Source organism: Podarcis vaucheri (assembly GCF_965113315.1).
Source record: "Podarcis vaucheri genome assembly, chromosome: 2".
Lineage (NCBI taxonomy): Eukaryota > Metazoa > Chordata > Lepidosauria > Squamata > Lacertidae > Podarcis > Podarcis vaucheri.
In genome coordinates, this window is record NC_138760.1 from 123,092,137 (window position 1) to 123,115,040 (window position 22,904).

The 22,904-nt window shown below is 45.5% G+C and overlaps 1 protein-coding gene across 2 annotated transcripts; it reads left to right on the forward strand.

Moving 5' to 3' along the window:
• The first annotated feature begins 1,055 nt into the window (after positions 1-1,055).
• Positions 1,056-22,639, forward strand: LOC309524594 (uncharacterized protein). 2 transcript variants are annotated; one of them, XM_082209295.1, is made up of 10 exons: positions 1,056-1,130; positions 4,036-4,110; positions 7,407-7,613; positions 8,309-8,331; positions 9,393-9,505; positions 10,725-10,775; positions 14,011-14,090; positions 15,594-15,720; positions 16,870-16,989; positions 17,373-22,639. In XM_082209295.1, exons 1-10 carry the CDS (start codon positions 1,110-1,112, stop codon positions 19,982-19,984), a joined length of 3,429 nt encoding a protein of 1,142 aa, XP_082065421.1. In that variant the 5' UTR covers positions 1,056-1,109; the 3' UTR covers positions 19,985-22,639. The 2 variants fall into 2 exon arrangements, with proteins under 2 accessions (XP_082065421.1, XP_082065422.1); XM_082209296.1 differs by lacking the exons at positions 1,056-1,130; positions 4,036-4,110 and having other exon boundaries at positions 7,559-7,613; positions 9,397-9,505.
• The last annotated feature ends 265 nt before the right edge of the window (positions 22,640-22,904 follow it).

Here is a 22,904-nt window from a genome sequence, read left to right on the forward strand (position 1 = left end):
GCATCAGATACATCTTATCTTTGTGTGTACATATGTTGATATGTACATACTGCAAGGCATCACACAATTAATTATCAAATTGTTAGCTAGCACTTTCTCTTATTTATTTATTTATTTATTTATTGGGTTTAAATTTCATTTATTTATTTGAAGCGTGTGAACAAATTATCCTACTCGTAAGCATAAAATAATAAAATAATAAAAAAAGCTTCTCCAGCAGCTTGCAAATAGAAATTAAGTCAGCTCTTGTCACCAGGCTTACAAATCCAACAGACACAACACAAAAGGAAAAACAGGACTGGGAGGGAAGAGGAAAAAACACAACTCAGGCACTAGGTCTTAGTTATGGAGTTGTTGCAATGGCCAGCCGGAATGGAGGGATTGGTGGGGAGGAGCCAAAACTTGTTAAGTCTTTCAGCAGAGCCAGTGGAGAAACAGAATTGATAAGTATTGAAATTAGGGTTCTTTTTCCCTCTTTCTTTCTGCATGTAAGGCTTATGGCTAGGGCTGGTGAGAGTTGTTGTTCGACAACACATGGAAGGCACCACGTTGGGTAGTCCTACCGTAGGTGCCAACTCCCTGGGGCCCTGTGTGCCAAAGCACCCATATAATTCCCCATGAAGGGGCCAGGCAACCACAAATTTCAGTGCCAGGGCCATGCACACTGCATGGCACCCATGGCCCCGGGCACCCACAGTTGTGGGGCCAAGTTGGCACTCCTGAGCCCTAATATGGAATCATTTAGGTTTTAGATGTTGCTTTGTTGTTTTTTAAGATACGTGTTATTTACTGTTTTAAGTTGCTTTGAGTTACTTTGGTAACCCCCCCAAAAACTACTGTAATAAGTTTAATCAATAACAATATAAAGGGGTACAGGCTTTACTTCAGTGGCAAACTACACAATTTTCATGCAAAATGTCCCAGGGATCTGCCTGTAGGGTAGGAATTTTCCCCTGACTGAAAGCTTGGAGTGCAGGCAGACCACACCGATAATTGCTTTATCAAGCTTTGTTTTTCAATTCCTTCTCTGTTCTTCTTTCATCCGGACAGGCGGCGGAGGCATCTGGTCCATATTTCTCTCCAGAGATCCTGTTGACTTTTGTAGCAAGATGGAAGGTGATGCAACTTGGGTAAGAGAGCATTAAAATGAGCAGGCAACCAATTTATTTATTTATCTACCTATTTATTATATCTCACTTTCCCCCCAAGCAGCTGCATACACAGTTCTTCCCCTGTCACCCGCCATTTAATCCCCACGATGACCCTGTGAGGTATGTTTTGGCTGAGAGGCAGTGACGGGCTCAAGATCACCCAGTGAGCTGTGCAGGGATTTGAATTCTGATCTCTCAGATCCTGGTCCAACATTCTAACCCAGCGTTTCTCAGCCTTGGGTCCCACAACGCTGTTGGACTACAACTCCCATCATTCCTAGCCAGCATGGCTATACAAATGTATGGGATATAAATGTAATAAATAAATAAAAAGAATCCTGGGAAGTGCAGTTTACCCCTAACAGAGCTACAATTCCCAGCACCCTCTTAACAAGCTAAAGTTCCCAGGATCCTTTGGGGGGAATCATGCACTTTAAATGTGCATGATTCCCCCCAAAGGCCTGAGAATTCCAGTTTTATTCTGCCTGTCAACAAATGACCAGGTAGGCGGGAAACCTCAGCCAGCTGCTCCTGCTGATGCAAGCCTTGCATGTCTCAGAGGCAAAGGTTAAAACACTTGTTTTTGTCCGTTCAAGAAGTAAGGACTGAGGAAAGCGCAGCTGGCACATGGTTTTTCTGCCTCTCAAGGAAAGGATGCACCTCCTTTTGATCCACCTCAAAGGATCAGTCTCGCGGCTGAGAGGAAGCCAGGCTGAGCAAGGAAGTGATTTGTAGGAGAAGTTACCTATTATTAGTATTAGTATTAGTATTATTAATTAAATTTGTATGCCGCTCTTTATCCAAAGATCACATAAAAGTCCACATAAAAATAAAAAATTAGAACACAAAATCCTAATAAAACAAAAGCAAACCAATTACCGCCCTCCCACAAACACATTTAAGAGCCATAGAAGAGTGGTTCCCAAATAGCTAAGGACTGTGGGCCTCCTCATGGACCCCCTACTTTCGAAAATTTAGATATCTCTGTGGTAGTTTTTGTTATGGGAAACACTGGCCTGCGAGCACTCCAATTGGAGAACAGCCTTTACCAAAGGTGTCATGAAGACACTCGAACTCAGGACGAAAAGGAGAAACATGCTAAGAAGAAGGCATGTTTGGCAAACCCTCACCGGGATCAACTCCCACCTGGAAACCTATGTCCCCACTGTGGAAAAACGTTTGGGTCCAGAATTGGCCTCCACAGTCACTTACGGACTCACTGTTAAGACCGTATTCATGGAAGACAATCTTACTCTGCTACGAGTGATTCCCAGAGAAGAAGAAAAATGGATGTTTTCGGGAAACCCACTAGCGGGGCACAGAGAAATAGCCCTTTACCCCCACAGCACAGTACCTGGTGGTCAGTGGAATACTGTTGATTCTGCTTAGCTGAATAAAGTACTACTGGGTCACTGCCACCAGAGCTATATGTGGAACCCCAGTGGAATACTGACTCTTTAACAGTGGCGTAGCGTGGGTTGTCAGCACCCGGGGCAAGGCAAGTAATTTGCGCCCCCTAACCCGTGGATTTTAGCACTCGAGTGCGAGCGCGTGCCCCCCAGATGTTGCGCCGGCCCCCCTGCACCCCCCACGCTATGCCACTGGGGCTGGGGGCCAGCGAAGGAGCCAAGGACCCCCCCCAAAGGCTCAGCAGGAATTTATTGAATTTATTATTTGCAGCCGAAGCCCCCTCCCCTCGGGCGCCTCCCCGCCCCCTCCTCTCCTTGGGCTGTAGGTGGAGCTCCAGATCCGGGCTTGGCGAGTGCCTCTCCTCCTCCCGGCCGGGTCCGGGGGCTTCCAGTCGTGCTCCGTCCTCGCCCCCCCCCCCCCGCGGCTGAGAGCCGGAGCCAGCGGCGCCCCCTTCTGTCGGGAGACCCTCGCCCGCCCGCCGGCTTCCTCTCGGAGGGTTTAGGGGAGCGCAGGGCGCGGCGAGGCCCCTCGGAGCTCTCCTCCCTCCCAGTCGGCAGAAGCAGCCTCCGCCTGTGGCTGGGCCGAGGGGATGGCGTCGGCGTCGGGGTGCGGAGACTGCCCATGCCCGGCCAGGCATCGGTGGCGGCGTCGGCGCTGCTGCAGCGGCTGCTCCTCCTGCGAGCAGTGAGTGGAGCGCAGCCGCAGCGGCGGCGGGGGGCGCGCGCGCTAGGGCGCAAGGCTGGCGGTGGGGAGCCCGGCGGAGGAAGGAACTTGTCCCCTCTGGACTCGCGCCCCCCCAGATGTTGCGCTCGGTGCGGCCGGCACCCCTGGCACCCCCCACGCTACGCCACTGCTCTTTAAAGAAGAAGAAGCTAAATATTCTCTCATTTGCTAAGGCGATTCTTCTAGAATTCATTGCAAATATCCAAAGGTATTTTCAGCTTCCTAGTAGAATTTGAGACCTGCTCAATGAGCTGGTTTGAGCGCTTGCTTCTGTTTACATGGACCTCTCCCTGCCAAGCTTCCCAATATATTGTTTGTGGTCCTTGGAATTAAAAAAACCCCACAGATTTTAAGGAAACTGTTCATAAAGGTTCAAGACCTTTATGGGTGCCCTAGTTTGGATTATCTGTGTTATTTCATATGAAAACCATTATTCCCTCCTTTCAGATATCTCTTGAAGACTTTCCTATTTAGGCTGCCCTTTGCAAGATAAATTTTCTTTGTAATCCAATCAGTTATGTTGATGCTTTAATGATGATGACTTTTGTGGATATATTTGTTGATTTTGTTTTTATATTTTGCATTCTGCCTTGTTATTACATTTCTTATGAAAGTGTAGCTTGCAAATCGGTAAATAAATAAACAAAACTTAATTTTTGAAAAAAACCCTATACTTCTATTGGGATATATGTGGGAATGTTCCTTAATTAAAATTATCATTGCCTCCCCCCCTCCGCCCCCGGACCTTTAGGTGCTGCAGGACAGAGTGAATGACAAGAGAGAAGAAATCAAAGCACAACGTCGAAGAAAAAGTGAGGATTTGCTGGTAAGCATATGAGGATGAAAATTTTAAAACTGATGCCCAGAAATTTGCTAATCCCTTTGCCTGAATCCAGTTTGGAGGGAGTGAGCTGAAAAGTGCTGAAAATTGGGCAAAGGGGAGGCAGATTATTACTTCCATGGTGACTTCGTAACTGCCATATACTTTTGTGCCACTGCTGTGGCCTAGTTCAGCGCCCCTCGGGATTGACACTGTCCTGGCATGGCGTCATTCCAGGGCATTTGGAGCATGTGGCGGAAAAACAGAGGGTGCCAGGTTGATGTTGAGCAAGCAAAACAGTTTTAACAGCTTGCCAGAGTACAGCTCCCATGATACAAGGCTGTTTGCCAGGCTTGTTAGGCTTGGTGGGAGTTGTATTTTGGCACTTGCAGAAGGTGTTAGGGTTTTCCCACTCTCAAATTAAGGGATTGTGTGTGTTTTATGGATGATATTTTTTTGTCTTCTCCAAGCCTGGGGTTTTATATCTGTGAGATGGGATCCTGAAGTCTTCTTTTTCTTTGGCAATCACTTGTAGTCGAGTAAGATTGTCTTCCATGAGCATGGTCTTAATGGTGTGTCTGTAAGTGAATGTGGAGGCCAGTTCTGGATCCACACGTCCTTCCACAGTGGGGACATAGGTTTCCGGGCAGGAGTTGATCATGGTGAGGGTTTGCCAAACATGCCTTCCTCTTAGCACGTTTCTCCCTTGCGTCCTGAGCTTGAGGCTCTTCAGAGCCCATGATACCTTTGGTAAAGGCTGTTCTCCAACTGGAGCGCTCGCAGGCCAGTGTTTCCCAGTTGTTGGTGTTTATCTTACTTTTTTTTTTTTTTTTTTGCCTTGAGAGCGTCTTTAAACTTCTTTTGTTGTCCACTGGCATTTCACTTTCCATTTTTAAGTTCAGAATAGAGTACAGGCATGGGGAAACCTCAGTGCTGTGGGTGGGGAATAATGCTGTCTCCCAGGTCTCTCTATAAGGCCTGTGTCTACATCCCTTTAGGGCTCTGTTTTGCCCCTTCCTCTACTAATTTTCTGTGGCTGGAATGTGCCCTTGAGCCATAATGGAAGATGGAGAGGCCTGGAAGGCTTAACACTGGTATGTGGAGCCCCTCTTCACAATCACTGAAGTGGTCAAACCAGTCTCTTTGTGTTAAACCAGTCTCTTTGTTAAGTTAATGGCCTTAGGGAAGCCTTGAACAGCATTTTTTGTTAAAGGGGATTAAAGAGTTGGTCCTTACAGGTGTGTTGCCATAGAAACGGCTAGCTAAGGATGCTTTTCAGGAGGAGTGCACAGGCCTTCCCTCCCGCACCACACCTGGCTAGAGGCCATGGGGTAGAAGAACAATAGGGGATGAGCCAGGAAACCTAGTGCAGGGTGGGGGGCGGGCATCTTTTGTGGTGCTAATGTCACGAGCCCTTCCATCATATGTTCCATCTGTGTGTGTAAATAAAACCATATAACACAAAGGCTGCATACACACCATAGATTTAAAGCACACGTCTGCTCCCAAAGAATCCTGGGAACTGTAGTTTGCCCCACACGGAGCTGCCTTTCCCAGCAGCCTTAACAAGCTACTGTTTCTAGGGTTAAAATAAAACATTTATTTTAACCTGTGTATCTGAAGAAGTGTGCATGCACATGAAAGCTCATACCAAGAACTAACTTAGTTGGTCTTTAAGGTGCTACTGGAAGGAATTTTTTATTTTGACTATGGCAGACCAACACGGCTACCTATCTGTAACTGTTTCTAGGGTTGTTTGTTTGGGGAAGGGCATGGAGAATGTGCTTTAAAAGTGTGGTGTGTACGTAGCCAAAGACACCACAGTTTCCAATGACCTTCATTCCAAGGAAACCGATCCGAGGTATGCGGTGGTACCCCTTAAACCTCTCACCACTCAGAGATTGGCCACACGCAGCAAAAATGAGCCAGCTGACTGTGCCGCTCACTCTGGCACACTCCCAGTGTTTGAACTAAGTACATGTGACATTGGCCACCATCTATCGGTATCTGGTAGCTACTGTGAGAAATACCTTTGTTATGGTGAGCTTTCCCTCAAACCAGCTTCTGTCCAGCTGTGGTTAAGCTGAGGTATGCACAGTTCAGGCAGCCATTGAGCATGTGCAGATGGCAGCTTCAGTGAACTGGAGTTTAGGGCAGGGAAACCTGAAATCAGGCAAGGGGCATCAGCTGAAGACATCTCCAACCCCTCTGATGTGCACAGCAACTTTTCCCCTCACAGTGCTACAATTCTTAGAGTTTCCTGTGAAAGGGGATTGATTGTTAAACCACTCTGAGAATTGTAGCCCAGTGAGAACAACTCTCAGCACCTTTAAAAGACTTTGGCTCCTATAATTCTTTGTGGGAAGCCATGACGGTTTAAAGTGCTTTCAAAGTATGGTGTGAGTATGGTCAAAGAAACATCACATAGGAGGGGGCAATTTCCACCCTTTGTGGCAGCAGATTTCGGGGGACAACGACGACGACGACTTTTTGGACCTCTGTCAGGCTCATGGTCGCCATTTTGGATTTTTGAAACCCCAATTGGTCATTGCCAGCCTCATGTAATTTAGAATCACAGAAATTTAGAGTTTGAAGGAATCCCAAGGATCATCTAGTCAAACCGCCTACAGACACAGGAACTTCAAGAGGTTCAATGAATTTTAGCACTCTCCTCGGTTTTGCAGAAGTCCTCATTGAAGAACAAAAGGGGGAGGGGGTTCCCTTTCTTTTGATCCTGGAAAAAAAATCCATAAAGTTAAAATATCCCCCCCTCCCCTCAATAAGGCTGGGCTAAGCTTTCGGTGGTTTGCTTCCTTGACTAATCTGTGGAACAGGAGTTGCCAACTTTTCTCGGCCAGTGGGCACATTTGGGGTTTTGAGAAAGTGCTGGAGGTGCCTTTCACAAAATGGCTGCTGCATGACACAAAATGGCCAACACATCTAAAAGAACAGGGGGGAAAGGGCAGGAACACAAAATGGCATGGCATTTCTTCTCCCCATCCCACAAATTATTGGGAAAAAGAGAGGAACCTATAGCAGCTAAGGTTGTGCTTTGTCACAGGGACTTCTTTGTTGGAAGAGAGTGTCCAAGTCTTGGCAACCATTGGAGCAGGGTCACATTTAAGGGAGTGTGTTCAATGTAGTGGAGGCCAAGCCAGTGAAGCACAAACCGAGCAGTATTGTGGGCTTTTTGATATTTAGGTGCTTTAGGTGGTATTAGTGAGTACACTGATAGCCCCAAATTGGTCAACCCCAATAGGGAGAGTGTGACGCCACAATGATCTTTCCCCTATGAATTGCAGAGGGAGACAGAAGCTGAGAGGAAGAACATAATCCGGGAGTGGGAAGAGCTGCGAAGGTTTGTCGAAGACCAAGAAAAACTCGTGTTGAGGAAGCTGCAAAAGCTGGACAATGACATTGTTAGAAGGAGAGATGAGAGTGTTTTGGAAGGTTCTGAGCAAGCAACATTTCACGAAAACAGAGAAAGCAACCAGAATCCACTTGTGAAGGTGGGGAATCCCTGTCTTGTTTATCATCATTACATTTGTATCCTGCCTTTCCTCGAAGTCAAGGTGGCGCACGTGGTTCTCCCCTCATTTTAGCCTCCCAACAACCCTCTGACGTGGTTTAGGCTGAGAGATGGCAACTGGCTTTAGGTCACCCAACAAGCTTCATGGCCAATTGGGGATTGAGCCTTTGTCTCCCAGGCACCCTAACCACTATGCCACACTGTGCCAAGGAAAAGTCAAAAGTTTTAAACAGTGCAATTCCTTATGTGTCTTCTCAGATGTAAGCACCATTGAATTCAATCGGCCTTACACCCAAGTAAGTGAGCATAGGGTTGCAGCCATATTGGATTAATTGGCTCAGTGGTGACATCCCCCTCCCTTTTCTCTCTCCCTCTCTATAGAAAAAATAATAGAGGATGAACTATTTGTTGCTGTGTATTTAATTAAAACTGGAATAGAAGGATGAACTATTTGTTGCGTATTTAATTAAAACTGGAAGCCACGTATCTATTAATTTTTTAAAAATAAATATTTTGTTTTATTGAAGTTTTTAGAAGATAGATGCAAACCAAAATAAGAGAATAAAAAAACAGCTATGTTCATTTTTATGGGGAAAGTTACAGGAAGGGGTTAACCACAACGATACAGATGCCTGATTCATGTCTTCTCTCTCCCCTTTCTCTTTTTTCCTGCAGAGCATCAGAACGGCTGAAAACAGGTATGTTTTGCCTAATATTTATATTTCAATGTGTTAAACTACAGTGGTACCCCGCAAGACGAACGCCTCGGAAGACGAAAAACTAGCTAGACGAAGGAGTTTTTCGTTTTCTTAGCCGCTTCACAAGACGCATTTCCCTATGGGCTTGCTTCGCAAAACGAAGCTTGCCCCGCAAGCTCCGGGGATAGCGGGGAAGCGCAGCGCGTCTTCCCCGCTGTCCCCGGACCTCTTTTGAAGCAAGGGGCGGCGGGGAGAAGATCGCTTCTCCCCGTTGCCAACCCCGCAATCTCCGAGGACAGAGGGGAAGGCGCGCACGCCTTCCCCTCTCTCCCCAGACCCCTTTTGAACCTTCCCCTCTGTCCCCGGAGATTGCGGGGCAGGCAACGGGGAGAAGCAATCTTCTCCCCGCCGCCCCTTGCTTTAAACAGGTCCGGGGACAGAGGGGAAGGCGCGAGGCACTTCCCCTCTGTCCCCGGACGGTCTCCATAGGAACGCATTGATTGATTTTCAGTGCATTCCTATGGGAAACCGTGCTTCGCAAGACGAAAAACTCTCAAGAAGAAAAAACTTGCGGAACGAATTAATTTCGTCTTGCGAGGCACCACTGTACTTTGAAACTGTCTTGGACAATGTTGTAGATAGAAGTGGAACTAGAACAGGGGGTGAGGTATCCGTTTCCCTAAATTCCTTTATCATTATCAAAAGGTCCCATCCTTTCGAGATTTTGAGGAGGGAGGTGGTTCACTGCAAAATATTTCTACAGCCAGTCCAGGAAGCACTGCTGCCTGTCAAAACAATTAGTATGCCCCAAGTGCTGGATCACATTTCGTTTGGGGTCTCTGGTTGGGATCACTCAAGAAGAATGAAGCAGGAAATAAATGACATCAAAACAGCCACAGGGAGACAAAATTGTATGGGAAAGCAGTATAGGAAAAAGAGGGTTTAAGGGGTTTAGGGGTTCAGCTCCAGGAAGTTGCTAATTACAAGATGACAATAAATCAGGAGAACTTTTGCAACAATACTAAGTGGGAACAATTATTCACTTACTGTCTCTTCATCAGGAAGAATGAGGCATTTCCTGAGTTTGGAAGCGGTTTTCTGGAACTGGAACAGAGGATAAGGCATTTTTCAGAGAAGAGGATGGTATTGCAAGAGGTGCTACTGGCATTTAAAGGTGAGGTCAGCCTGCTGGAGTCTGAATTAAAAGAGTTGATATTCACACAGGGTATTAATTCAAGAAAAGGATTATGAAATCTCAAACCCTCCAACATTTCTTCGATGAAAAAGGGACATCCCATTCCGTAATGATAATTTCACTATTTATACCTCACACATATTATTATGTTGCCCCAGCACCCTGGGCAGCTTCCAACATATATAAAAACATAATAAAACATTAAACATTTTTAAAACTTCCTATACAGGATTGCCTTTAGACAGCTTGGGGTTTGGATAACTCCATACTCTCTAACATTTTTCCAATGAAAATAGGGACATCCTAAGGAAAAGTGGGACATTCAGAAACCAGCATGGCTTCTCTAAATCAGGGGTGTCCCTGGAAAATAGGGTCACATGGAGAGTATGAAATCTTCAGGTGGAATTCTGTCTTGAAATTCACATTTTTGGCTCAAAGTAATTCTGCCTCTACTTTTAGATTTTTGCTGATTGTGCTCATGAGATCATACTTTTTGACGTTTGTAGTTGTAGCCCTCAAATATTTTTGCACAGGTGCATTTTGCTTACGCTTGTACTGCACCATGCATTTTGTAGGCTTATGGCTGCGTAAACAGGGAACTGAATGTTTACAGATTTTTAAATGGGCCTTGCTGAAAGGCTGTCACAGGATTCAGGATTACAGAAGGTCAGCATGAGAGGAATATAACATCTTGAGAATAGTATTCGTATTGCACCATCTGTAAAGAACAATGACATTAATGTACAACAGACTGGATTAAGCGACATGGATTTGAGAGAAGGAGATCCCATTGAGTAGATGCACTCCAGTACTGCACATACAAAAAATAGCCAGACTTTTGTGTACATATATGTCTCCCTGCTCTCCCCCTTTAAGGTTTTGGTAATAAGAAGCAATTCTCTGAGTGCCAATCTGTGGGACCCCAAGGTTTGCAGAAGTGTCAAGATGCCATTAGAAAAAGAGCCCTAAGGGGAAGACGAAATCTTCCAAACCAGCCCAATGAAAATAGAGCATGCTCAGTGGCCACTGAATGCTGACTGGCTGTTGGGGGAGGGGGAATGGAATGGAGTATTCTGAAAAAGGCATAGCTGAAACTTGAAACGAGCAATCCACCCTGCAAAATTTTGTTGCAAGTTCCATTGGTAAGGACCAAACATGGGGAAGGGATTATTATCTTTCCCATTCTTTCTTTCCTCAGAGATTTTACAGCTGGAGCTGGGGAACGATGCAGACCCATCTTTCTTATCTGGTAAGGCAGCGTGAATATTTCCAAATGGCCTAAGGCTTGCAGATTTTGACAGTACTAGGCTTGAAGGATCATCTAGTCTTGAGATGGTACGAGGCAGTTTTTTAAGAGATCAAACAGTTTTTTTAAATTAAGCCTCAAATTATAAATTTAGTAGCCTCAGAGCCAATCTATATATAGTTATGTATGGCAACAGTCTGCGATCAGTGTATATAGCACCTTCCAGACTTCTATAATCAAATCGGATTCAGCTCTGTCAACTGGAGGCTCAGGTAGTGTTAGCAGCTAGAAATGCCAAGACAGGTGGCATTTTCCCATTTCCGCCGTATCAAGCAGTTGGTCCCTTACCTTTCTCGCCCTGATCTGGCCACAGGGATCCATGCGACGGTCACCTCCAGGCTTGATTATTGTAACTTGCTCTATGTGGGGCTGCCCTTGGAGCTGACCCAGAAACTTCAGCGGGTGCAGAATGCTGCAGCGAGGCTCCTCATGGGGTCCGCTTTCAAACTCATCCAGCGCTTTACCAGCTGCACTGGCTCCAGGTGGAGTACAGGGTCAGGTTTAAGGTGCTGCTTTTCACCTTTAAAGCCCTTCACGGCCTAGGACCCTCGTACCTACGGGACCGCCTCTCCTGGTATGCCCCGCAGAGGATCTTCAGGTTCACAAATAACAACACTTTGGAGGTCCCGAGCCGCAAGGTGGTTAGATTGGTCTCAACTAGGGCTAGGGCCTTTTCAGTACTGGCCCCGACTTGGTGGAACGCTCTGTCACAAGAGCCCAGGGCTCTGTGGGACTTGACATCTTTCCGCAGGGCCTGCAAGACAGAGCTGTTCCGCCTGGCCTTTGGTTTGGACTCAGTCTGACCCTTATGTTTCCCCCTCCTTATGGTTTTGATTTATGGGCTACTACTAAAATGAGGCTGCATTTTAAATTATATTTTAACCCCTATTTTCATTAACTGTTTGTTTTTTTCCTTTTTTCATTCCTATTATGTTTTATTGTAATTTTATTGGTGTTAGCCGCCTTGAGCCTGGTTCTAGCCGGGGAGGGTGAGGTATAAATAAAATTATTATTATTATTATTATTTAGCTACTGGGGCTGGTTCAATAGTTGCAGCCATTCCTGGAGCGGGAAAGCCTTGCCACTGTAGTTCCAGCATTGGTTACTTCAGGACTGGATTACTGCAATGGGCTCTATGTGGGGCTTTCCTCATGGTTTCACCAGAAGCTGCAGTTAGTGCAGGATGCTGCAGCACAATTGCTGACAGGATTGCCTTGTCACCTGCGCTCAGAGATCTGCCCTGGTTGCTGATTTCCTACTGAGCCAAGTTCAAGATGTTACTGTTAGCGTATAAAGCCCTTACCTACCTAGCCAGAAGGGACGCGGGTGGCGCTGTGGGTTAAACCACAGAGCTTAGGACTTGCCAATCAGAAGGTCGGCGGTTCGAATCCCCGCGACGGGGTGAGCTCCCATTGCTCGGTCCCAGCTCCTGCCAACCTAGCAGTTCGAAAGCACATCAAAGTGCAAGTAAATAAATAGGTACCGCTACGGCAGGAAGGTAAACGGCGTTTCCGTGCGCTGCTCTGGTTTGCCAGAAGCGGCTTAGTCATGCTGGCCACATGACCTGGAGGCTGTACGCCTCGGCCAATAAAGCGAGATGAGCGCCGCTACCCCAGAGTCGGCCACGACTGGACCTAATGGTCAGGGGTCCCTTTACCTTTACTACCTAGCCAGTCTACCTACGAGATTGCATTATCCCACATGCACCAACTCAACCGCTTCATTAGGGGGAATGGCACGAATAGAGGTGCCTCATAATACACATTATGCATTTGTAATAGCTTGATTGTTTAGTGTGGCAGCAACTGCTCTTTGGAACTCGCCGTCTATTGAGATCAAGCAAGCACCTTAACTGTACTCTTTTTGGTACCTGCTAAAACATTTCTGATTAGACAAGTCTTCCCAGATGCTTAGAAGGTCGAGATAATTTTAATCTGTTTTACTACTTCTAACTTTTGCGTGTTTAAAAGTATGGCTGTGGATTTTTCCTCAATTTTATCTTTTTGTAAATTGCTTTGAGGTTGTTGGGTTTTTGTTTACAATCAAGCGGTGTATAAATTGTATGAAATAAATAAGATGAATAAATGTGGGCTGGTCTCTGCCCTCAAGGAGCCTACAATAGAAAATCAGCGGTGGACAAAAGTACAGTGGGAGATGGAGAAATAAGGGTAGGAATGGATGAGTGCAAGCAATTGCTATTGAATGTACATTTTATTTTTAATCAAGCAGGATTCTGATCGCATTAAATTAAGCAATCAAAAATAAAATCAGGCACTTTAGAACAATTATGCATAATGAAATTTGATTTTAAAATGACATCAAATTGCATCTGCCAAGGGTCAATGAATAAGGGATTAAGCCAATGGCTTTGCATTGGCTTTTGATTGACTATTGTTCATTGAGGGGATTGATTATATTCCTAAAATTTGCTATGAAGAGCATGTGGAACATCTTTCCGGAGACTGTGCAAGTTGCAAACAAAGCTATTGGTGGTGGAAAATCACAAGCTAGAATGTTCCATGATGTCAAAAAAATCTCCCTGCACACAGAAAGTTAGTATCTCAGGGAAAAGGCTGGGAAAATGGTTACAGGGGACTGCACCTGCTTGGAGAGCTCCATTCCTTAGGATTTCTTTTGATACTTGTTTCTGCTATTTCATGAACTGGATTTCCTGCTGGTTGGGTTCTTCTTGCCCAATGGCAGCAGTGGGGAACCTCAGGCCCCAGAGACCAAACATGACTGTCCAGGCTTTGCTGTCCAGCCCTTGGAACTCTTTTCTAGCCATACCCCTGACCGGCCTGGCTTTGCACCCTCCTTGGGAGTTCTTGCCTGGCTGGAACGTGCCCTTCAATGTTTCCTCTTTGCTCAGATGGAAGAAGGAGAGAGTTGTGTGTGTGGAAACCACATTGGTGTACAAAGGTAAAAATTTGCATTTGTTGCTCCACCCACTTTTGCCTCCGGCCCTTGGAAGATTGCTCAGTAAAGGTTCCTAACCTCTCTGCCCCGTGATGTTTTAATTGTACTGTTTCACATTGCTGTTTTAATGGGCTTCATTTTCCTCTGCCTGTGCAAGCTGCCTTGAGAGACCATTGAAATGGGTGAATTGCTGAGTAGAGAATCGAATGAACAGACAATGATGTGCAACAGACGTCTGAAAAGTCACCCTCTCTTTCCGCAGGGTGCCAAGGAAGGTCATCATTTTACTCCAGATTTCTACATCTTCACAGAAGATGTGGAGGAAAAATAGAGCTGGTTCAGGTAAGGGATTTGCAAATATGTCTGGTCTCGTGTCCTGTTCTCAACCAGCTGAGTATGGGAAGCCACCAAGCAGGACTTCAGCACAATAGCTCTCCTGCAGATTCCAGCAGCTGGTGTTAAGAAATCTACTGCCTTTGACCACGGAAGCAGACAATCGCCATCATGGCTGGTAGCCATTGATTGTCTTAACCTCCATGAATGGCAGCAGGGGAGAGACTAACAACAACAACAATTTTATTCATTCATTCATTCATTCATTCATTCATTCATTCATACATACATACATACCCCACCCATCTGGCTGGGTTTTCCCAGCCACTCTGAGCGGCTCCCAGCAGAACATTATTAAAAATTATTATTGAAAAGCAATAAAACATCAAACATTAAAAACTTCCCTAAACAGTGCTGCCTTCAGATGTCTTCTAAAAGTCAGATAGTTGTTTATTTCCTTGACATCTGATGGGAGGGCGTTCCACAGGGCAGGTGCCACTACCGAGAAGGCCCTCTGCCTGGTTCTCTGTAACCTCACTTCTCGCAAGGAGGGAACTGCCAGAAGGCCCTCAGCGCTGGACCTCAGTGTCCGGACTGAACAATGGGGGTGGAGACGTTCCTTCAGGTATACTGGGCCAAGGCCGTTTAGGGCTTTAAAGGTCAGCATCAGCACTTTGAATTGTGCTTGGAAACGTACTGGGAGCCAATGTAGGTCTTTCAGGACCGGTGTTATGTGGTCTTGATGGCCACTCCCAGTCTAGCTGCTGCATTCTGGATTAATTGTAGTTTCCGGGTCACCTTCAAAGGTAGCCCCACATAGAGCGCATTGCAGTAGTCCAAGCAGGAGATAACCAGAGCAGGCACCACTCTGGCGAGACAGTCCACGGGCAGGTAGGGTCTCAGCCTGCATACCAGATGGAGCTGGTAGACAGCTGCCCTGGACACAGAATTGACCTGCACCTCCATGGACAGCTGAGAGTCCAAAATGACTCCCAGGCTGTGCACATAGAGGACAAGGTGATCCCTTAAGTTACCTAGTTCTGAGCCATTAAGGTTTTATAAACAAATAGTTTATAAAATTGAATGCTTTTGAATTATGATGCTGGAGGAGAGACTTGAGAGTCCCATGGACCGCTAGAAAATCAAACCTCTCCATTCTGAAGGAAATCAGCCCTGAGGGCTCACTGGAAGGACAGATCCTGAAGCTGAGGCTCCAATACTTTGGCCACCTCATGAGAAGAGAAGACTAAACGACTAAACAACAACAATGAATCAATAGTATCACCTTGAACTTGGACCCAGTAATGAAATGGCAGCTGGTGCAACCATGATATGATTGTGATACATAGTGTTCCACTTCACCACAAGCTGAAAGGCCTCTGCATCTGTTCAAAGGTGCTGTCTTCCTTGATGCTTCACACGTCATTGGAAGGAAGAGCGCCACGTGTCAACAAGCAAGGCAGAAGTGGCCCTGTGTTCCTTCATCCTTGTTGACTGTCTTTTGTGTTTCAGGAACCTGTGTCATTCGAGGAGATAGCTGTACATTTCACTGAAGGTGAATGGGCTCTCCTGGACCCCCCTCAGAGAGCCTTATACAGGGATGTCATGCAGGAGAACTATGAAAATGTGACCTCTTTGGGTAAGAATTCCTTTATCTTGTATTTTGAGTGTGGAGTGTGTGCATCATTGAACCCAGTTGATCCCCTCCTGGTGTTATGGGATTCAAGAAAGTTTGCATGGGTTTGTTTATTTACAAGTGCCTTCAGACCATACCTTGAGACCTTGCTTACCCTTTCCAAATGTTTTTATCCCCCTCGCTCTCTATTCACACAGCTGCTTCTTTGTCTACCTGCAGCTTTGATGCTGTTTTTCTTTTTTAAAACAAGGGCTTCATGGGAAGGCAATCACAGCCAATCAGAAATCACACAGGTAGCATAAGAACAAATTCATTCTGGCTACACAGTGGCATTATGAAGCCAAATCAGAGCTAGGACACGAATCAGGCCTTTACTCTGATTTGGCTTTATAACATTATAGCATAGAAAAATGTGATCAGGCCCCTAGCATTGTCAAATTAATCTGCTCGGTTAGATTTGGCTATGTTGATTGTCTATGATTCAGATTTTCTTTATTTGTAGCCAATTGCCAATATAACATAACAAGCAAGACAATACAGGAATATGTTAAACATATACATTTTTTTTTGTATCCAACACTGTCATTCCACTTGCGCAAGGAAATTCTGCTTGCACAACCAAACTTCCCCCTCCTCTCACCTGCAGCAAGCCTAGTGTACCCTCAAAATCTTCTCCAGAGGGTTGGAGGACTCTCTGGAGCAGATTTTGGGGACTTGTGGGGAAAAGAGAAGTCCCATTGTGTGAGCAACTTGTGTGGCGTTGAACACAACCATTTGTCTTCTAAATTTACTCCAATTCGTTTACATTAAATAAAATTTAAAAAATCACATTGGGAGTCTCAGCACTGTTTTGGTTCAAAAAAATATCTTATAGCTTCTTGATGCCAGTGCATATAAATAACAAATGTGTGTATATCAGCCAACAACCATCTAATTTCGAAATCATTTTAGTTATTGACGCTCTAGAAAAAACTGACATGAATAGAGGAATCCATCCAATTTGGCCGTGTGAAAGTGTCATAAAGTGAAATGATGCAGGAATAACAACTAAAGGCGTGCTGTTAAATTTTATTAGGATGGTTCAGGAAAAAAAACTTCAAGTTGAATTAACAACACAGTTTTTCTTCTTTCTGATTTCACTTTTGCGCCCAGTTCTTTCCCTCACCAATTCGGATCGAAACTCCTGGGTGGAGGAAGGGGACGAGTTGATCTCCCTGGGTCTACACCCTCCGGGCTCTGAGAAAGGGAACAAACATGAAGTCACCAGAACAGGTGAGAGAAAAGGAAGTCCAAGACAGACCAGCACTGGCAATGGCTACTGGCAATGGTGGCTAGGATATGCCTCCAGCGTTTGTGACTGTATAATTCTGAATGCTAGGAATTGCAACTAAAGAGAGTGCTTTTGCACCCAGGTCCTGATTGCGGGCTTTCCATAGGCTAGCCGCTGAGAGAATCTATGGCAGAGTTGATGCCAGGAGAGAGCATTCCATAGACTAGTGGCTACTATAGAGAAGACCTGTTCTGTTGTCCTCACTCTCCAGACCCCTCTCTGAGTGGCACTCATCTGACTGTCTCAGGGTCCAGGCAGGTTCATATGTGGAACTGCCGCAGTCCTTCAGGTATTCACTGACCTGTCTTTCCTCTCTTTATTGCAGTGCAAGATGGGCAGGAGAAAAAGGAGGAGGAGAATCCAGCAGCGGAAAATGCTAAGGGAGATGAAAATCCTAAGAAAGGCAATGTAAGAAAGGCAAGGAAGAATGTAGCGCCAGGAAATCCTAAGGTGGTTGAAAAGTCTAAGGAATACATTCTTAGGAGGAAAAATCAAGTCCCCGGAAATTCTAAGGAAATTGGGCAGTCTGAGAGAGATGTGCTGAGGAAAAATCAATTCCCCGGAAGTTCTAAGGAAACTGGACGTTCTAGAAGAGAAATTCTGAGGAAGAATCGAGTTCTCAGAAATTCTAAGGAAATTGACCATTCTAGGGGGGATGTTCTGAGGGAGAATCTGGTTCCAGAAAATTCTAAGGAAATTGAGTGTTCTAGGGGAGACATTCCAAAGAAAAATCTAGTGCTGAGAAATGTTAAGGAAATTCGGAGTTCTAGGAGAGATGTTCTGAGGAAAAATCGAGTTCCTAGAAATTCTAAGGAAATTGACCGTTCTAGGAGAGATATTCAAAGAAAGAATCTAGTGCTGAGAAATTCTAAGGAAATTGAGTGTTCTAGGGGAGATGTTCTAAGGGAGAATCTATTTCCTGGAAATCCTAAGGAAATTGGGCATTCTACAGGAGACATTCCAAATAAAAATCTATTGCTGAGAAATGCTAAGAAAATTGGGAATTCTAGGAGAGATGTTCTGAGGAAAAACCAAGTTCCCAGAAATTCTAAGGAAATTGGACATTCTAGGAGAGAAGTTATGAGGAAAAATCGAGTCCCCAGAATTTCTAAGGAAACTGGACATTCTAGAGGAGAAGTTCTGAGGAAAAATCAAGTCCCTGGAAATTCTAAGGAAATTGACCAATCTAGGAGAGATATTCAAAGGAAGAATCTAGTGCTGAGAAATTCTAAGGAAATTGGGAATTCTAGGGGGGATGTTCTGAGGGAGAATCTGGTGCCAGAAAATTCTAAGGAAATTGAGTGTTCTAGGGGAGATGCTCTAAGAGAGAATCTATTTCCTGGAAATCCTAAGGAAATTGGGCATTTTTCGGGAGACATTCCAAAGAAAAATCTATTGCTGAGAAATGCTAAGGAAATTGGGAATTCTAGGAGAGACGTTCTGAGGAAAAACCAAGTTCCCAGAAATTCTAAGGAAATTGGACATTCTAGGAGAGACGTTCTGAGGAAAAATCGAGTCCCCAGAAATTCTAAGGAAACTGGATATTCTGGAGGAGATGTTCTGAGGAAAAATCAAGTTCCTGGAAATTCTGAGGAAATTGACTATTCTTGGAGAGATATTCAAAGGAAGAATCTAGTGTTGAGAAATTCTAAGGAAATTGGGAATTCTGGGGGGGATGTTCTGAGGGAGAATCTGGTGCCAGAAAATTCTAAGGAAATTGAGTGTTCTAGGGGAGATGTTCTCAGAGAGAATCTATTTCCTGGAAATCCTAAGGAAATTGGGCCTTCTACGGGAGACATTCCAAAGAAAAATCTAGTGCTGAGAAATGCTAAGGAAATTGGGAATTCTAGGAGAGGTGTTCAGAAGAAAAACCAAGTTCCCAGAAATTCTAAGGAAACTGGACATTCTAAGGGAGATGTTCTGAGGGAGAATCTGGTGCCAGAAAATTCTAAAGAAGACACCTCTTTCAGAATGTGCAAAGAAAAAATGCTCCAGGGTCATGATAGGAAAGATGCAACTTGTCATCAGCACAGATCAGAAAGGCAGCAGAAAGCTGCACAAAAGACCAGCCAGGAGAAACCAATTCCTTCTCAGGATGACGGTGGGGACATTGGTCAAACCACTGCCCAGAAGGAGATCTGCAAGGACAGGAGGCAAAAAGCATGCCCTAAATGTGGGAAAGTTTTTAGTCAGAGTATACTGCTTCTTAAGCATAAGAGAACCCACACGGGAATGAAGCCGTATCAGTGTTTGGACTGTGGGAAAATCTTCAGCCAGCGTTCCCACCTTAATATACATAGGAGAACTCACCGCAGAGAGAAACCATATGAATGCTTGGACTGTGGGAAAGCTTTCCATCGGAGCTCCCACCTTGCTTCACACCGGGGAATCCACACAGGAATCAAACCTTACAAATGTCCAAGTTGTGAGAAGAGCTTTCGTCGGGGGCCTGACCTCAGGAGGCACCAGAAAACCCACACAGGAGAGAAATTGCATAAATGTTTGCATTGTGGGAAAAGCTTTGGTCTGAGCTCTAGCCTTATTAAACATGAAAGAATCCACACAGGAGAAAGGCCGTATAAATGTCCAGACTGCCCGAAAGGTTTCAGCCAGATGTCTCATCTTATTGTACACAAGAGGATCCACACGAAGGACAAACCGTACAAATGCTCTGTCTGCGGCCAGGGCTTTAGCCAGAAAGCACATCTCATTTCACATGAGAGAATCCACACAGGAGAGAAACCTTTTAAGTGCTCGGACTGTGGCAAAAGCTTTAAACTGAACTCAGCTTGTATGAGCCACGAGAGACGACACAGAAACAACTTGGGTGCTCAGACTGCTGGGAAAGTTTCTGTCGAGGCTACAGCTTCACTTGACGCCACAGGACCGACAAGGAAGTCAAACCGTAGAAATGTTCAGAGAGTGGCCAAAGCTTAATTGTGCTTAAGGAAATGTATTGTGAAAGAGAGATTACATGGGTCCAGAGCAGATGTGCCATGGGAGAGTTGTGATGCAATCTCCTAGTTTCTTCTTTATCTTGAAAGAAACAGTAAGTGGTTCTGCTTTCGATTCCCTGTGACAAAAGGCAGATTCACACCATAGCTTTAAAGCATATCCAACACACAGGGGTTTGTTTGTTTACTTACAACACACATTTAAAGCAGAAGACTTCCCCATCAAGCATTCTGGGATTTCCCCCCTCACAGAGCTACAAGCATCCTTAACAAACTACAGTTCCCATGATTCTCTGGAGGAAGCAATGTGCTTTAAATGTGTGGTGTGGATCTGCTCCAAATTTAAATGCTCCCCCCCTGCACCCCGCCCCGCCCCGCCCCGCCCCCACATTCCAGTTAGTGGTGCAGCTAGGCTTGTAGGATACTGGAGCTTAGCCCCTATGGCCACCCTAGAATGGCAGATGACGAGAGGTTGCCACAGCATCCTTTGTTAACTATCTTATGTGGCAGGACGCGGGTGGCGCTGTGATCTAAACCACTGAGCCTCTTGGGCTTGCTGATCAGGAGGTCGGCGGTTCGAATCCCCACAGTGGCATGAGCTCCCATTGCTCTGTCCCAGCTCCTGCCAACCTAGCAGTTCGAAAGTACGCCAGTGCAAGTAGGTAAATAGGTGCCGCTGTGGCAGGAAGGTAAACGACGTTTCCGTGCGCTCTGGTTTCCATCACAGTGTTCCATTGTACCAGAAGTGGTTTAGTCATCCTGGTCACATGACCCAGAAAGTTGTCTGTGGACAAATGCCGGCTCCCTCGGCCTGAAGCGAAATGAGCACCACAACCCCATACAGCGGTACCTCGGGTTAAGAACTTAATTTGTTCTGGAGGTCCGTTCTTAACCTGAAACTGTTCTTAACCTGAGGTACCACTTTAGCTAATGGGGCCTCCTGCTGCCGCCGTGCCGCCACTGAGCAATTTCTGTTCTCATCCTGAAGCAAAGTTCTTAACCCGAGGTACTATTTCTGGGTTAGCGGAGTCTGTAACCTGAAGCATCTGTAACCTGAAGCGTCTGTAACCCGAGGTACCACTATAGTCGTCTTTGACTGGTAAAGGGGTCCTTTACATTTACCTATGTAAATTGCCTTGTGGTGGTTGTTCAGGAGGGAAATGAGGAGGAGGAGGAGAAGATTATATGACTGTGTAAAGAAAGAGGCTCTCCATAAATTTTGGATCCATGGTCTGAAATTACCCTGGGTAATTTTTAGGACAAAATTTTCCAAAGCTGGTATGGCAGGTACATGGGACGAGGGGACAGGAACTTGTGTCATGCCTATGCTTCCTATGTATGTCTGACAGCTTCAAGAGATGATTTAATTAAACAGGAGGGGAAAGGGTTATCTCTTCCCCAGTGCCACTGCCCCAATCAGTGGGGAGGTTTATCACAGAGATGCCTGCGCCTTCAGTGCTAATGAGTGATGATGACAGAACCACTTGTCCAAAGAACCCAGGAAATCACAATTTGTTAGCCTAACAACTCTCAGCACCTAACACAGAGGTGCCAGGATACTTTGCCAGGTATGTGTATGTGTAGGGAGCCATGACTATTTTAAATGGTATAAGAGTACTTTAAATGGGTGGTGTGGATATGAGGAGATAAGTTTATGTTTGACTGCAGACCAGAATCCTTCAACCAGTAGTGGACTCTCCTTCATTAGGGGTTTTTGGGAGATGGCTGGATGACTATCAGGGATCGATCATTAGCAGACCCAAGGGTCATCTAGTCCAACCCCCTGCAATGCAGGAATCTCAGCTAAAGCATCCGTGACAGAGGGCCATCCAACCTCTGCTGAAAAACCTCCAAGGAAGGAAAGTCCACCACCTCTCGTGGGAGTCCATTCCACTGTCGAACAGCTCTTACTGTCAGAAAGTTTTCTTCTGATGTTTAGTAGGAATCTCCTTTCTTGTAACACGAAGAAGAAGAAGAGGAGGAGTTTGGACTTGATATCCCGCCTTTCACTCCCCTTAAGGAGTCTCAAAGCGGCTAACATTCTCCTTTCCCTTCCTCCCCCACAACAAACACTCTGGGAGGTGAGTGAGGCTGAGAGACTTCAGAGAAGTGTGACTGGCCCAAGGTCACCCAGCAGCTGCATGTGGAGGAGCGGGGAAGCGAACGCGGTTCACCAGATTACGAGTCCACTGCACTTAACCACTACACCACTGCAATGAAGCCATTGGTTTGAGTCCTACCCTCCAGAGCAGGAGAAAACAAACTTGCTCTCTCTTCCATGTGACAGCCCTTGAGATATTTGAAGATAGCTATCATATCCCCTCTGTTTTCTCCCCTCCATGCTAAATGTACCTAGCTCCTTCAACTGGTCCTCTTAAGGCTTGGTTTCCAGACCCTTGGTCATCTTGGTTGTCCTCCTTTGCACACATTCCAGCTTGTCAACATCCTTCTTAAATTGTGGTGCCCAGAACTGGATAGAGGAAGATCTCTGGGGTTCCTTCCAGCTCTATGATTCTATGCCTTGGGATAGTTTAGCTTTCCCTCTCCCCAAAATACACATTTCCCCTTTGCTCTAAAAATTGGTCTCTCCATCCCCGTTCTTAATTTGTGATTGGGGCAGACCTCTTTCTCCTTTTTTTTTTTAAAAAAAAAACATTCCTCCCAGCTACATGCCATGGAGATGGGAGGAAGTGATGGGTCCCTGAGGTAATGGAATGGACTGCATCCCCTAAAGATGTGCAGGTATGTAGGGAGTGCTTCTTTTTGAATGTTTATTTCCATTCAAACAAGACCCTGTAAGTAGAAAACAAACCCATCACAGAGGGAGCTTGGTTCATTCATTCAGAGCGATTGTTGCCCATTCTTCAGCAGGAAGAGCTCCAAGAGAAGCTTAGAAATCAGTA